The following is a 16,890-nucleotide window of genomic DNA, read 5'->3' as shown; positions in this document are numbered from 1 at the left end:
GGGTCATGAAACAGTACTTTTAAAAGACATTGTTAACATTCGTTAAACAAAATTCACTCAGCAGAAGAATAGGTATAATTACAGAAATTATTTATTTAACCTTATTTCTTACATTGATAGTTATATTTTATATATGCAGTTATTTTTTCAATCGAAACTTATTTTTTTTTGTCGTTACTTTTTTGTGAGAAGCGTGCTTTTATTCTTTTTATTAATTTAGTATTAGTAGTTTATATAGTTAATATCCATAGAAGTAGGGACACGCGAAGTTTACTGTATCAAAGAAATTCGTGTCGAAAATGCACAATCTCCGTTGACTCGACATCCATTGGTGCCTCTCGAAATATGTAAATACCACGATGCCTGTGTAGGATCCGGTTACTGGAGTTGCTGTTTTATGTAAGTATCTTGTATGGCATAGCCACAAAAGGGCAAAGTATAAGCAAATATAGCTTGGACTAGAAAAACGTTCAGTCCAAGTGCCATAAATTAGCTTCCCCCATACTCACTCGCATCAGATCGGACAGAAAATTAAACCAATTTGAACGACCTGCGTATTACACGCGTTGCTATTCGTGCACGCAAGATAGCCTGGTACGAAGGCGAGAGAAAAAGAGAAGGCACCATATTCGACATTAGCACCAACGGGTTTTGACAGCCTATCGGCAGTTAATTCAATTACAACAGCTTAATCAGAACCTAGTGAGAGAAAGCTCTCATTTTTGTTCAGGAGAAAAGTTGATTTACATTCTGTCTTCATTTGACTACTATTGTCTTGAACAAAAGTATGTATAAGTATATGTAGTAATTTATCGTAAACACGTTTCGTGGAGCGTATTGTATTCTGTATACCCTGAACACTTATACATGGAGGGTGTTCGACTACTAGTGGGAGAAAATTTAAGGGGTGATTCTTTGGGGCGAAATAAGACGAAAATCAATTTGTTAGTCATAAGCGTTTAAAAATTGACCCAAATTTTAACAGAAAAAAAAATACAGATGTTGCTCTAAGAATATGCGAAGAGAAACGGGACTTCCACTTTCCCATGCAGCTTTCCCTTCCCAAAAAATATTGACCATGAAAGAGTGGGGATCGGCCTATTACGCCACATCGATACTAACGAGGGAGGATCAGTTCAACAGTATCAGTTGTCCTTTCCGAACGAAGCCCTTTGCATGCTTCCAGCAAATCGAGTTCATGTTCGGAAAACTAAGTTTTAGTTTATTTAGCGATTACGTAGTGATTATTTAGTAGTGTCGCGTATGTCGTTGTTATAAATAGTGTAAATTTATTATTGTAGGTTTTATTAATTATTGCAGGTTTAATTAAATATTGTAGGTTTTATTCATTATTGCAGATTAAAAAATAGTATAAATAGTTGTTATAAATTAATTTGTGTAGGTTAGAAATTAGTGTTAAATAGTCATAAATTAATTATTTTCAGTGTTAGTTTTGTGTAACGTGTAGAGTGTTAATTAATCGCGTAGTGTGTGAACATTTTTCGCGGACGGGACAATCGCGCAGTGTGTGTGGACAGTTTACGCGGACTTTCTGTGGTGTACGTGGACGTGCGGATTAATTTCATGGATACTCGTGGACAGGACAATGTTTGTAAGATAATATTCGTAAGAAGATATTTACATTTCTTGCGAATTTTATCGAGTAATCAGAGTTAATGCGATACAAGTGGATTCGACTCAAATACCGCGGTCACAAGTTATCGACATCTTCTACGGGATAAGTAGACAACTGTTCTACCGACTTTTCCTGCACGTCGTTGAGTCTTTAAAGTGACCGTACGCCCTTGACGAGCCGTGATCCGCTGACACTCATTTGGGTCAATTTTTAAATGCTTATAACTAACAAACGAACCATTTGTCGCAATTTTGTTATTCTTGATTTTTGTCTTATTTTCCCTCAAAGAATCACCCCTTAAATTTTCTCCCACTAATAGTCGAACACTCTGTATACACGGACGCGCATTGTAACGATTTGTACAAAAGCGGTTTATTCGGCAGTTTGCTGATTGTTAGTCAAACATGCTTTTGTATCTCTTCCATTTTGCATTAAAGTCTGACTGAGCATAACAATCCCGTTTATTCACTGACTCTCGTTGACGTCATGAATCTGCCGGCGTCTGGGAAACTGTTCGATCCGGAATTTTCCTTTTATTTGCGCCGAGACGGTTACATCGACGACGAATTTTAATCTTCGACCCTTTTGAAGAGTCGCGAACGCTAACGACGATCTAACAATATGTCATTTATTAAAAAATTACAATTCGTAGTAATATAAATTATAATTTAAGCAAATCAAGTATTCAAAGTCAATACTGTGACTCATTTGTCTCTTCTGTTTGTTCATGGATTCTAGTAACTATAATAATTATTTTCCTTTCACTCTGATTTCAGGTGTGCATTTTGACACGAGTACTGAAAGCCTGGTGAACGAAATCACCACCGCGGTCAAGGTGTACGCGTATGGAGTCGAGGACTTTCTGAACGATCAGGGAAACGCGCATCTCAGTCTGAACACTCATATCGGCTGTGAAGGCAGTTACGGGGAATCTCGATGGAACACTGGGGACCTGTTTTTCAAGTAATTCCTCACTTTGCAATATACACTACCTTCTCTCATAAGTACACATATATGTGTGCAATTTCTAGATAGTTATTTTAATTTGTTTCCTTTTTATATGAAATTGATGTAGTCAACATTGATATCAAGAATCATCTAATACGAGAAACCCTCTATAACACGGTTAGAGAATTGAGGAAACCCCTGAATAACATGGTACTTCAGCAACACGGTTTCGCGATATCAGAGTTATAGAATAGTGCAGTTTTATAAAATTTTTGAACTTTTAATACTTTTTTGATACTTTTAAAATTTTGTAATCCTGTAATTTTGTCTGCATCTGTACTTACAATTCTGAGTTTCGTATAACACAAATTCGCATAGCACTTCAATTTGGAGGAACCTTGTCACCGTGTTATACGGGGAATACCTGTATACACTACCAGTGCTCATAAGCACACATTTGCGTATCAACGGTTGTTTCAGTTTCTTCCTGTTTAAACCCTCATCTGGACAGAAGAGCCTCAGAGGCTCTTTTATTATTTCATCATAAACAATATAATAACATATGCAAATAATAATATTTACCTATAGTGAATAATAAAAAGTTTAATGTTACTATTTTACGAAATAAATGAACTGAATTAAAAATAAAATATTTTAGAATGATTAATTTCAGCTATTCTCTACTCGGAGCCTCTGAGGCTGTTCTCCATTATATCCTGGTAAAGGTTAAATGAAAATTGGTTTTATAAATACAGTAAATCTTCGATGAATGTTTGATGGCTCCTCGGCACTGACAAGGAGAGATCTCTAGATGTAACTGACTTTCTAATGAGAATTAGTACAGTGATAGAGCTTCGAATTCTGAAGCCAATGATATTTGTTTTAGCTACATGTGGTCACTAGTTTATGAAATATTTAATGTTCAGTGCCGAGGAGCCTTCGAACACTCATGGAGGATGTAGTGTAATATTATAAGGAATAACCTAATATATATGTATGATACATAAATGAACAATGTTTTAATGAACTCTGAGTGCAATCTTTCTAATGCGAGCATGTCACACCTTCCTGTTCAGGTACTTGAAGAACGTGTCGGTCGAGCTAGACCATGGAAAACCCACCGTGGAATTTACTCAGGACGGTGTCTTGAAAGCGGCACAGCTGAAAATTATGAATCTACGTCCCGGCGTGAGCAAACAACTCGTTTGGGAGGAGGTGAGTGACAAACTATCATACATTTATTATCTTGTTCCTGCTATCGCGCGATTTCCTTGCACCACGAATAATTTTCAATCAACGTGAAAAAGGTTTCAAAATTTCTAAATTATACAGTGACAATGAATTTGCTAGAACTAATTGTTAGAATTAATACAGTAAACATTCACCTTCCATTTTCACGCACAAAAAAAACTTTCTTAACAACCGAGCAATGCGGCGAACATCTATAGAATCAATGTTTTCCAGCTAATTTTGACCAGGCATGCGCGGTATAATCATCAACTATGCTCGGACAGACTATAAAAACCAAAGTCATAATAGAAAATAGAAACTGTGGCATATTGTAACTTGCGGTAAGTTTGACTCAGCCAGGGTAACTTTGTCTCAAGTCAGAAGATGATCATTTTCGATTCTGTTACATTAAGTTAATTTTCAGGTGAAAAAATATTTCACGCAAAAATACCTGCAAAATTGAAAATGATCATTTTCGGAATTTAGAACAAAATGACCCCCGACTGTGCCAAAGTTCCCCCAATGTTCGGTCGTGTTAGTCTGTTTCTACGTTTACAGGCTACACCGCCATGATTCCCTGTTGCCTTTAGGGGTTGATTTCTCTACCCTGTTCGCTTTGTGAGGGCGAGCACGCCGCGACTAGTTCGTGCGAGTAGCCTCGGCCGTCCCTAATCTAGTAAAACGTCCATACCAAAAGTCCTGACGTGATCCGCCGATCGAATGTGGGCTAACGGGAGATTGAAGCCAGAAAATATCACATTTGTTCAACCGTGCGCGAGAATGTGGATAAAGCGAGGAAAAATGACGGAAAACTACGCAGTCCGAAATCCAGAAAAGGGAATGAATTCATTAAGGCGTTGTTATGTAATACGTGTTAACGTTTAAGGCTATTTCGCTTCCTCAGCGAGGTTTATTTAATGTATAACCTGCATATGCAAATATAGTGCCCGTCGAAATTAAGTTGGTATTGTGGTTTTGGTTAATTTTTGCGGTGCAACTTTTATTAGAAAAGCGACAGAATGTGTAAGAGAATGAAGGGCAGCATCTGGACTAACAGTGCAATAACAATTGTACGATGTTAATAAAAATTTTCAACAAAAAGATGACCATTACTTTTGCATGCAGTTAGTACAATAGCACAAAATTAATAATGTATCTAACAAAAGGGTGTTCTTTTATTTTTATTTTGTCAGATAGTAAATGTAAATTAACATTACATAACTCCCAAATCGGTTAAGAAGCAGTTGCAGAAATAAGAAAAGCGAGAGGGCGCCACTGCTGTGGTAGTTATCCGAAGGTTGTGTCTTCGAATCCTGTTCCACCTGTTCTCTCGTCTTCCTATGTAGGTTTCTAGAGTAATATACCTACAGTGGCGAACAAAAGTATTTGCACAGGAGGTATGACTATACATAATGTTAAATAAATATGAAAAGAATGCAGTTTCTTGTTTAATCCTTTTTTCAAATATAAGTCTGGAGTCCGAAGTTCAAATATATTACAAGTCATTAAAGTTAAATGGACTTATAACAAAGAAAAAAAATAAAAATCATATCATGGCTCGTTTGCAGCGGAACAAAAGTATTGGCACACCTACGTTTTTTTAAATATAATTTATTATATTGTAAGATCTAATATTTGGTATTTAAACCTTTTCTTCTAATAACTTCTTTTAATCGATTAGGCATTGAATTCATTAATTTTTTCGTTATCTCTAACCCTATTTTATGCCATTCTTCTAAAATTGCTTGTCTTAACTGTTGTTTATTCACAATATGATGTTTTTTTAATCTTCGAGCTAATTCGTTCCAACTATGCTCGATAGGATTTAAATCCACTGACTGTAGCGGAGTGGGTAACGTATGAGGTGTGCTGAAAACTATCCATTGTCGAACAATATAGGCGGTGCGCTTAGGGTCATGATCTTGTTGGAAGTAATAGTTGTTTGCCGGGATATAATTTATTCACGCTTTTTTTAAGATTCTGTTTTAAAATGTTTAAATAAACACATTTATTCATTATATTATCAATAAACACAAGTTCTCCTAGGCCAGAAGAGCTCATGCTCCCCCATACTAGCACACCGCCACCCCCACGTGTGACCGTTTTACTGGTGTTCCTTTCATTTAATTCTGTGTTACATTGCCGCCATACTTGAACTTGCCCATCCGATTGATAAATATTAAATTTGCTTTCATCCGAAAATAATATTTTGTCCCAAAAGTTTAAATCTTTATTTACATACATTTTTGAAAATTCTAATTTTTTTATTCTGTTCGTCTTAGTAATGAGCGGTTTCTTTCTTGCGATTCTTGAATTATATCCGGCAGCTCTAAGAGTTCTACGGATAGTTATCGGATAAAACTTTACATTATTTTCATTTTCTAATTGTGCTGCTACTTCTGAAGAGGTAGTAGTAGGATTTTTCTTTATTGTGTTAATAATTTTTCTCTTCTCTCTAACGGTCAATTTTTGTGGCTGGCGACTTCTATCAGAATTTCTTAAATTTTCCGTGTTAGAAAATCGTTTAACGACACTTCTTATCGTAAAACGACTTCTATTTACTATTTTTGCAATAGCTTAGTAAGACTTTCTTTCTTTTGATAAATTCAATATTATTTTTCTTTCAGAAATTGTTGTCTCCTGCGATTTGCGACCCATTTTTGTGCGTTTTTGTTTTTACAACAATACTGGCAACAATTTATGATAAATGAACATCAAACTGAGTCGTGAAACATTCGCGGGCATGACAGTCGTACAAACATTCGAAATATTGTAGGCGGATCAAAAATCTAAGCGTTTCGTCTCGGGAATCGTCTATCAAGACTCGTCAGTGGGGCTGACGGTAGACGACCCCTACCCCAGACGCCTGGGTTGCTCCTCGGCGGAGCCCCTTAAGTAGCCAAAGGCTGCAATTACCGCTTACGAGAAAACTCGCCACCTAGCGGTCGTTACCAAAAACCCAAGCGACTGGGAGAAACGTCTCCACAGACCGCCTGTCCTATCAAATCTCCTACAATATTTATTTCAAAATACCCTAAAAACATGAAATTTTTATGTGTGCCAATACTTTTGTTCCGCTGCAAACGAGCCATGATATGGTTTTTATTTTTTTTCTTTGTTATAGGTCTATTTAACTTTTATGACTTGTAATATATTTGAACTTCGGACTCCAGACTTATATTTGAAAAGAGGATTAAACAAGAAATTGCGTTCTTTTCATATTTATTTAACATTGTGTATAGTCATACCTCCTGTGCAAATACTTTTGTTCGCCACTGTATGTAATATTTCTTATCTGCTCTTCTTCGAACTATCTGAAAATCGTCCATTCTTCACCAATCACCTACAGTACTTGCTTCCACCATCCAATTAGGAAAGGCCTTCGACCAATCAACCATTAAATGCCCCTTCTACATTCCAGGTAAATTTCATATCCACTTCATAATTTCTTCATCAGTCGTGTTCCGGAAACCAACCGTGCATTTTCTTATACATAGAAGTCGACTCACATTCTTGAATCGCTACTTGAGACCCGTGTCTATTTAAGTTGCGCTCGCTGTCTAGTTATTTCATCGAAGTCTGCGTGAACGATGTTGTGGATTTATTGGAACTCTTGGAAAAAAACCTTGGGATTTTTTTAGAATCGTAATAATGTTCCCCACAACATTTCACGACTTTTCAACATATACATATATCTGTGAAAAGTTCATTTGTGCAATTATTGAAACAGAAGTTGGAATTTACGAAATCCATTGTCTCTCTCGTGCATCGCGTATACATACACGGTACCCGTTGTTTATGTGAGTGTACGGACACAGCACACGGGCCACGGAGTCTCACCCCTTAAATTTGAGTTCGATTTTGAGTTTATCTTTTATTTTACTTTGTTGTTTATTTATGTTTTGCTGTTAAAAAATGACATAGTCAAGGGATAATCTAAAACAGTTAATTGAATTATATGTATAGAGGTTTTCCATGTCTACGGAAAATTAAATATAATGATCACAAGAAACTGAAATTTAAAAACCTACGTATGAAAAATTAGTTAATTTTTGTGAAAACTTCTGTTCGCCCGAATGCAAACCAAGACCTTATTAAAGCCAATTCACATTATCCGTCTAGCCAGCGGCCGGCTAGCCGCCGCCAAAACTTTCTCCAATACATTTTAATTGGTGGCATTCACACTTGTATGTAGTCTGCTGATTGCCTGTTGACCGCCAATCAGTGCCCCCGCACCTGGGCGCCCAAACCCAGGGACGGCCGGAGACCGTTTATTTATATATGGAAAATTTTGACTAATAAGAATAATAATCAAAACTTTTTGACGATTATTAACAGGGATGAAAAAAGTAGCATTTGTGTGAAAGCGCTTCTATACCGGGACGAGAAGCGCTCTTTACGACCAACGGTTCGCTAGCAGGCCAACAATCGCTTACATTTTCTTTGCAGACGGTTGTCGCCGGGATGGAAAAGTATCGTTTATGTGAAAGCGCTCCTATACAGGGACGAGAAGCGTTACCAATTTACGATCGACGCGACGGTTCGCTTGCAGGCCTACAACCGCTCCTAGTTTTGTGACCAACCGTTCTGTAGTAGAGTAACGAAAACGCAAATACCGATACCATTCCCATTCTATTTATAGACAAGTGTCGCGCCAATCGCCAAGCGCCAAGCTTCCGAAACCGAGTGTATCGAACCACTGACGAGGTATAGGATAGACCTATCATCTTATGGGACTTCGTGTCTCATGTTCTGAAATACCGATAGTGTAAAAAGTCAGGGATTTTCTGCTGCCCTCTACGTCATGAGAACGGTGAATTTGTGAACTACGTTAAATCCATTCGAGCTCAACTAGTCTAACTTCTACAGTGTTGTAGAATCTAAAGTACAATGTTGTCAGATCATGAGTGTTCGGTACGTCGGAAAATCATCGAAGGGACCATGGTCGTGAACGGATTCTTTTCCGTCCGTTCACTGTAAAGTAGACGTATTAGAAAGGAGTCTTGGGGTCCAGTCCCGACGGACCTATTGGTTTTTTTTCGCGTACAAAAAAGTTATTGCGCTTAATATTATTTTTATGAATATGTATATATATTATTATGTACATTTGAGTAAATTATTTTATTATTCCATTGTTATTACAACAGTTTAACAGTGACAACGAACGCATGTATATTTTCAAATATCGGACTAACAGTATATTTTTATTCTATATTATTACATATAAGTGAGTAATACGTATCAAAAACGTAATCGAAACACAGATTTTTATTACATCACAAACATCGCATAAAAAATATTTCGTTATATTGACATTTGTAATAATTATGGATGTTGCGGGGAAATCTATTCACATTATGGAACATCTAACGAAATATCACTGTAACACTTAAAAAAGTTTTAAAGTTCCATTTATATCATTGTCCTGTGAAAATGTTCATACTTCCAGCAACATTCATATTCCAATCAAAGAATTTACAGAATAAGGAAAAGGAATCTAAAGTAATTTTCAGTAGTTCCATACATCTTTATCTCGAATACTTTTCTAAAACATTCAAAGTACTAGACATTTTTACACTTTGAATCTCATATCGATTTCTAAAATAATCCTAGTTCGATATAATATAGAACGTGGTTTTATGAGATAGATTCGAAGTTCGCAGCCATTAGCTCGATATTGTCATCAGTTTACAGTACTTTACCGATGATAATACCGATTGCCCAGGCCTCACCACGAGGAGGTTGCTGCGAGTGGAGGCCCAAGGCAGGTAGATGGAATCACAAGTTCTACATCTACCCACCTTTCACAATAAACCTTATAAATAACTTAAATCTTAACTATGTAATACTATCGGTACTAAAATCCCTCGGCGGATGACTTCTTTCTTGAGCCTAAACCTATAAAAAACTAAGTTCCCTCGTCGGTTGTCTTCGTTCTTCAGCTTAGAACTAATATTATCTTAATATTCTAATTAATACGAATTAATGCTATTAATACGAAATAACTTGAACTAAACACAACGTAGTCGCTAATACTCAAACGAAAGAGATAGACGGAATGAAACAAGTTCCATCGATCATTTCGTTTACGCACCTAATATTCTATATAGCAAGCAGTTATTAAGTCAACGATGAACTACGTTAAACTACAGTGTGAAGAAGTATCGCGATGCAAGTGTTGTCGCCAGAGCCTGGTTTAAGAAAATAGGAAAGACGGGCGACACCTCGCTAACCCGGATCCATCTTTTACTGCCATGGAGCTTTGGGCTGGTCACCTGCGTACCAGACCCGAACCAAAGGAGTACACAAGCATGGTAGTGCAAGCGAGATTCTCTGTTTACGGAGCAGACTCCCGTCTACTCCGTACCCTTGCACGCACGAATCTTTCTCCAAATCCTACTTACCAGGCAAAGACTAAACACGTCCGATATCTGGCTTCTCAATAGAAACCAGAGGGATCGGCAAACAGTCTTAGTGTACAGACCCACTGCCCGTACCCCAAGTCTGTGTAGAGAATCAACGAGCAAAATGAATAAATAATAACTTGATATGCACAATGGATGGTCACAATTTATGTCTATTAATAGATAGACTAAAATTAATAATAAATGATGTGATGATGACTATGAATATAACAATGAATATCGAATTATGATTTAAGTTTAACTTACAGTAACTTAACGCAGTGGTAGACGCACGCTATGAAGATGTAGACGTTGATCGATGTCTTCTTTCGATGGAATAACTGATTGGAAAAATATTTTTCATTATAATACAATACACATAGAATACATAATATGCACAGTAAATAAATCACAGTACATAAGAAAATAAATATCAAAGTCAATGGTTCTCGAACATCTGTAACATACAAAGGATTAGTAACAAGAGAGGGGACACAACAATATGCACAATAAATAAATTAATAATATGCACAGTAAATAAATCACAGTAAATGAATCACAGTACATAAGAAGATAAATATCGAAGCCAATGGTTCTCGAACATTTGTAACATACAAGGGATTAGTAACAAGAGAGGGGACACAACAATATGCACAGTAAATAGATTAATAATATGCACAGTAAATAGATTAATAATATGCACAGTAAATAAATTAACAATATGCACAGTAAATAAATTAACAATATGCACAGTCGATAACAGGTTCCTTTATACGGTGGTTGTCGAATGCCTGCAACACAGAATGGGTTAGTAAGAAAAGAAAGGACGAGTACGAGACGCGCGCCCACTCTTCACGACGGCTCGCGAGAAAGTGAGTAAGCTAACACCGTTATGTATTGGGCGTACGTAGGTTATTACGCAACAGCTAGTTTTTTTGTTACGTTTGTTCGAGTTGAATTGTTTTTGCCGGCTTGAACGACCTTCCTCCTTGAACGACCCAAACACCAGATGGTACGGCCAGGTACGCAACGTCACTGGCGCGTTGGAACGACGGAGAGCACCGATATCGCGGCACACTCTACCGTACTCTCTCGCTCGCACACCTCCCCCCATAGACCACCGAAATTCTTCGGCACGCGTCAACACCGAAGGAGAGCACCGATACCGCGGCTCGCTCTATCGCTCTCGCTCGCACGCCGTGACGTCACCGATTCCCGGAATCCCGCGGCTACGAGATGGCTCATTACGGTAAGGCATCCCCGCAAGGGAAATTGTAAGCTGCCAGCCAAAAGGTAGATTTAATAAATTATTTATGAAACTACATCTATTCTGAATTTATCTGTTACAAATATACAAATGTAAAGCAAAATATAAAAACGAATAAAACAAGAACATGTAAAAAGTAACATTAGTAAAATGTCCATTAACGATGCATTTAGAATAAATTATCTAGTAGTTAAGTGAAAAAATATATACTTTTCCGTTTCATGTTTCATGACTGTCATATTTATCCCTTAACCTTAAACTGAAGCATCGGATATTTTTATTCTCGTGAAATCATATAGATACACGTAATATGAATGGAATATATAACACTTCATTTGTGTTAATAATACTCAGAATTCATGCTTTATCGGTAACGTCGGGTATTGACATTACAATGGTAACGGGGCTACGTAGCCCTATGAACGTGGGACGTTTTATGATATAAAATTTACCTAAATATACTTATTTTGGATTGTATTGCTGGGATATTCCAGCTTCAAGTGAAACAATATTCGGACAAATGATGTTCAATAATTTTCATAAGGTTGAAATGCTACATTATTGATAATTAAAATATAAAACAACTATCACTCTTTGATCTTTGTAATTTACTGCTCATCATTATTCACAAATTTAGATTCTGGTCACGATAGATATCTCGTTTTACATAGTAATCCGTGTTATTCGTACATCGATGATTCGCTAAAGTTAAAACAATTCACTTTGAATAAAATGAAGTACGTCCAAAGGTAGAAGAAAATTATAATAATAGAATTATTTCTTTGTTAAAGTATCAGAAGTTCATAAGCAATATATGTATTGGTACACTTTTTATACATTCAATAATTAACTTATTTAACACATTTCGTAATTGAAACCAACGTAAATGAATTAAATGTAGAAAAAGTTTTATAAGAAAAATTTGTATCATTTCAATTGTAAATGTTTATCAATAATGTTTTATGAAGAAAGTGATGAAACGTCTGGAACTGTGAATCAATTAACCTGTAATAATTTCTAATTTTATGTGTTCACCTTGAAACTGCCGTCAGGGACTAGTTATCATAAAATTGTTTACCAAGATCGTTTCGTTGTGCCCTTTCTCCTTCGAACTGCTGCATAACTTCATACAACGAACTTTCCTCGATAGAACAACATTCCACCGTTCATGCGTTGAAGATTTTTACCATCGTCTTAAAACTCAACTACAAGTTTTAACATCAATATTAAGTTACGCAACTTCCGCGGATATTTCATAAAAGATGTTCAGCGGCAGTTTATCTTTCGCACTCCATTTTCTGCTGCGAATCATCGCCCGAAATACATATCATCTCGTGTACCGTGACTTATCACTGTTTTTTCAGCTTTCGTCGGCTGAAAATAATATACAACTTCACTTCAGAGACCCACAGATTTGAAAGTTTCCAAATGTTGAACTAACTTCTAATTGTAAAATTGACGATTGTCTTCGTTTTGACGTTATAAATGAATCAAGTTCCTCCGTATGAAATTTCCACATAACAGTTCTGTATGAACTTCCGTATAAAACTTCCAAAGCTTCCATAATTAACTTTTTAGGAACTGAATCTGTCACACACTATAATTTGGAGTCATCCATACAGGGTTAGTCACGAGAAATGGAATACCTGTCTCTGTTGGGATTGGAGGTAGGAGAATATGTCCAAAACAGAAGTTATATTATTCAAAGGGGCCAGGGTGATGGTATGAACAAACCTCAAACTTTTTTTAATACCTTCGTTTAGATAGACCCACAGGCCGACTAGTATATTTTTTGCAAATTACATTACGTGAAAATTTGCATGATAACCTTTAGTTTGTTAAATAAAATCCTATCATTTTTTCCACCTACTTTTTAGTGAACAAAGGGACAGATTCGGCAGCACCACAGCATACCACTTTATCGTTAGAACAGAAGAAATTGTATTTTTGAGAAATCCTGCACTGTCATAAGTAGAATGCAGATTTTATGCATTTATAGCGTATTCGATTGTCTGAAGTTCAGTATATCGAGAAAGTCAATAAATTTTAGTAATGGTTTTAATTTTATGTGGGACCTTGTAGAACTTTCAGTGCAGTAAAAAAAATTCTGTTTAATTTCAGTTTTCAGAAATAGATCTGTAAATATTGATATTTGTATAAAGGTCCGCAATCTAGTCATAAGTAAACACAGCGTTGTTATGTATGCCAAAAATCATACCAATTTTATTGCACAACGTTCGAATTAGTTCAGTACGAACGGAAATAAAGCCAGGGGTAAGCGGCTGCGAAAACCGAGGAAATGGCGAGTTTGATTTGTTAGAGTTTGTTATGTGGACGAACATTGTGCCTATTCTGTACTTTCTATAACTTTCGAAATGTCAGAAATGTCTGTAAACCTAAAACCTTTACCAACACAGGAACAAAACGAAATTGAATTACCTGAAGAAACTCAATTATTAATAGGAAATCCTCAAGAATATTCTATACTTTTTTTAATTTTCGAAATGTTAGAAATGTCATCTGCAGAAAATTGGATTCGGTAGAAACCAAATACTTCCTCTTGGAATTGAGACAGATATTAAAACTTAATAATGAGAAATGTAATAACTAAGGAACATTCATCTACCCTCAAAAATTGATTTTACGTCATTCCCAGTCGACAACAGTCGCAAATCCACTTCCGATCGCGCGCCGTTTACGTCGGTACATTTGTTTCGTCCTCAATTCACGCTTAATTCGCCGGTAGAAGCGATCTTTGATAATATCTCTGATTGCCGGAACTCACCGTGGCGTTGTTTTACGAGAGGAATTTGTTCCGGGACGGTGGACGAGCGTTTCCGCACCGATGAAAGAAATAATTAAACGGCTCGAAGGACACTCTAGACTCAATTGCGATCAAACCAGACGGGAAACAATAAATATTTTCTGAAATCGTTTGTGCGGAATCGATAGTTTTGGGAAACTAATTTCTATAGTATTTAAACCTTTCAGATGGAACAACGACACGTACTGTAAAATTAGTCATAAAGGTGATAATTAAATATGGAAGAAAACTACAGTATTTACGAGTGCATAAGATACAATAAATAGAAACTTGTATAAAAACGTACGTTTCTATTTTGTTTTTAACTTAATGAATTATTTAAGTAATAAAATTTTTGTCAGGTAGTCTATGAAACTGGTAATTCACATAAACATCTGGAATGCAATAATAACCTTCTAATTATATATTGTATCAAAAATCTTTACCTATGTATAAAAATTAGATAATATTAAGGAGGTTCTATAATACCTTAAATACTTTTCTAAATGTTCTTTTACAATTGTGTGAAAATGGAACTTTAATTTAGAGTCTGACAATTTTTATACATAAGTGATACTACAATTTAATGATAGAAAGTGATAATAACAGCGTTCTATTCTTGGAAAATGAATATTATAAATTTACTTCTACATAAGGATCATTAGTCCGATTAGCTATAACAATTGTACGAAAAAACGAATCCGTAGTGCCATACTGAAAAGGAAATTATACAATAATGATTATCAGATTAGGGATTTTATTCATTGCTAGCATATGTATACGATAGCGTAAAACACGATAATGTTCATAATACTTCTAATTACACTTTCAATGAAGTTTCGTCAGATACAAAATAGGTTTTCATTTGTCTCGTACCTTCATAAATTAATTTTTCAGAAATAGAGTGGACTCTAACTATATTGCCACTAAACATATTACCACGCGAAGTACTTCCCCTTCACACGTACTTTCGACCACACAAATTCGTTCTCCCACCACGTCGCGTACGTCTGCGCACCAGTACGATCCAGCTTAGCATGTAGGGGGCTCTGAACTCATTGTCATTTTCATCCCCTACAGTCCCGACCATGGCAATATAGTTGGAGTCGACTGTATGTATGAACTGTACAAGAACTCGCTGCTTAGAAATTACATTAAAAAGGAAAGATTCGTACTTAACATTTTATTGAAAAAAAGTCTCTCAATAACACTTCAGAAAATACTAAATTACTTGTTTCTAATGTTGTAAATTACATTTCATAGTATTGTGCCTACACTCTTGTGTATAAGAATTAGTACACCTAGTCTGTATAAGGAAAATGTGACATTTCATGAAAAATATATATATTTTAAGCCACTTTTATTATATTACATTAGCCCACTCAGGCCTAGCCAAACATACGCCCGTGGAGTCATATAAACAATAACACCAGACCCCACCACTCGCTTGTGTTGTGTTGCCATCCTCTGGCAGGAGGATGACTCCATTTCCAACACAGTCACTATTTCAACGTGTGCCGCTAAGATCCAATAAGTAGAGACTTCGGGAGTACCGAACATGGGCACAGTCACAGCATATGCGCGTACCTCCTGTCCGAGGATAGCAACACAACACAAGCGTGTGGTGGAGGCTGGTGTTATTATTTATGTGACCCCACGGTCGAATGATTGGCCAGGCCTGTTCTAACTAATAGCGTCATTTGCGTCTCTGAATCACTCGTATCAGGTGTGGTTATTCATTGGATATTCGACCGCCCAGCTTTCGACTTTCAATTTCATCGTCCGTCGATTTCCAATCAGCGCCGAGGACCGCCCAGAAATCGACATTTTATTTCTCCAGCGCGCGAGCTCGCAATCGTGGAGGAAGGGAAAGCTGAATGCATTTTCAGGAACATCGGATAGGACATGAATAATTAAATCTGGAAATGGATTTTGTGCTGTTCCATCAACGTGTTATGTATGGGTCTGTCAATAACTACTCGAAATTGTAACTCCCACCACGTGCCGTACTGGTTCTTTCGTGTGTTGGTACAGCCTTCGAATTCCGCGGCGACAACAAACAATCGTTTCCATTCGAAAAACGGGGAAGACCTTGGACTGCGGAGACGGAACGACTCGGCTATCGAGGCCGTAACGAACCTCCGTAGTCGACGAAAATTCGCCTCGCGTGACGTCAACGGGAGCAGAAAAGGGTTTCGCGGGAGACAATTGTTTTTCAAGGCGAGGTTCCTATTACCAGCCCCCATTCTGATGATAGTCATATTCTGACAGTGAAACGGGAATTGATTGGTTTGTGGTGTTGTGTACAGCGTGTAACAAAAGTGTTGTAGATCTCTGAAATGAGTTACTCGTAAGGTAATTTAGAACAAGTTAAGGGGGGAGACTCCGTGGCCCGTGTGCTGTGTCCGTGCGCTCACACAATCAACGGGAACCATGTATGTATACGCGATACACGAGAGAGACATTCGATTTCGTAGAATCCAACTTCTGCCTCGACAATTGCACAAATGCACTTTTCACTGGTATAGAACTCACGGGTAGACTTCCCTACAGGGTGGTCTGGTCCGTATAAACACCAATAAACACATTTTAATTGAAAGAA

At 36.8% G+C, this 16,890-nt stretch overlaps 1 protein-coding gene across 1 annotated transcript in view; it reads left to right on the top strand.

The window, feature by feature from the left end:
- Window positions 1-3,799, top strand: part of LOC107188145 (glutamate receptor ionotropic, NMDA 2B-like) — a gene marked incomplete at its 3' end in the record, with an annotated part of 72,474 nt that extends 68,675 nt beyond the window's left edge. The window contains exons 4-5 of the mRNA XM_015576395.1: window positions 2,413-2,599; window positions 3,661-3,799. Coding sequence (XP_015431881.1) covers window positions 2,413-2,599; window positions 3,661-3,799 — 326 coding nt within the window. The remainder of the gene's footprint in view (window positions 1-2,412; window positions 2,600-3,660) is intronic.
- Window positions 3,800-16,890: the final 13,091 nt, after the last annotated feature.

The sequence above is a fragment of the Dufourea novaeangliae genome, unplaced genomic scaffold, assembly GCF_001272555.1.
Source record: "Dufourea novaeangliae isolate 0120121106 unplaced genomic scaffold, ASM127255v1 scaffold126, whole genome shotgun sequence".
Lineage (NCBI taxonomy): Eukaryota > Metazoa > Arthropoda > Insecta > Hymenoptera > Halictidae > Dufourea > Dufourea novaeangliae.
The sequence above is the reverse complement of the archived record's forward strand: the minus strand, read 5'-3'. Positions and strand labels throughout refer to the sequence as shown.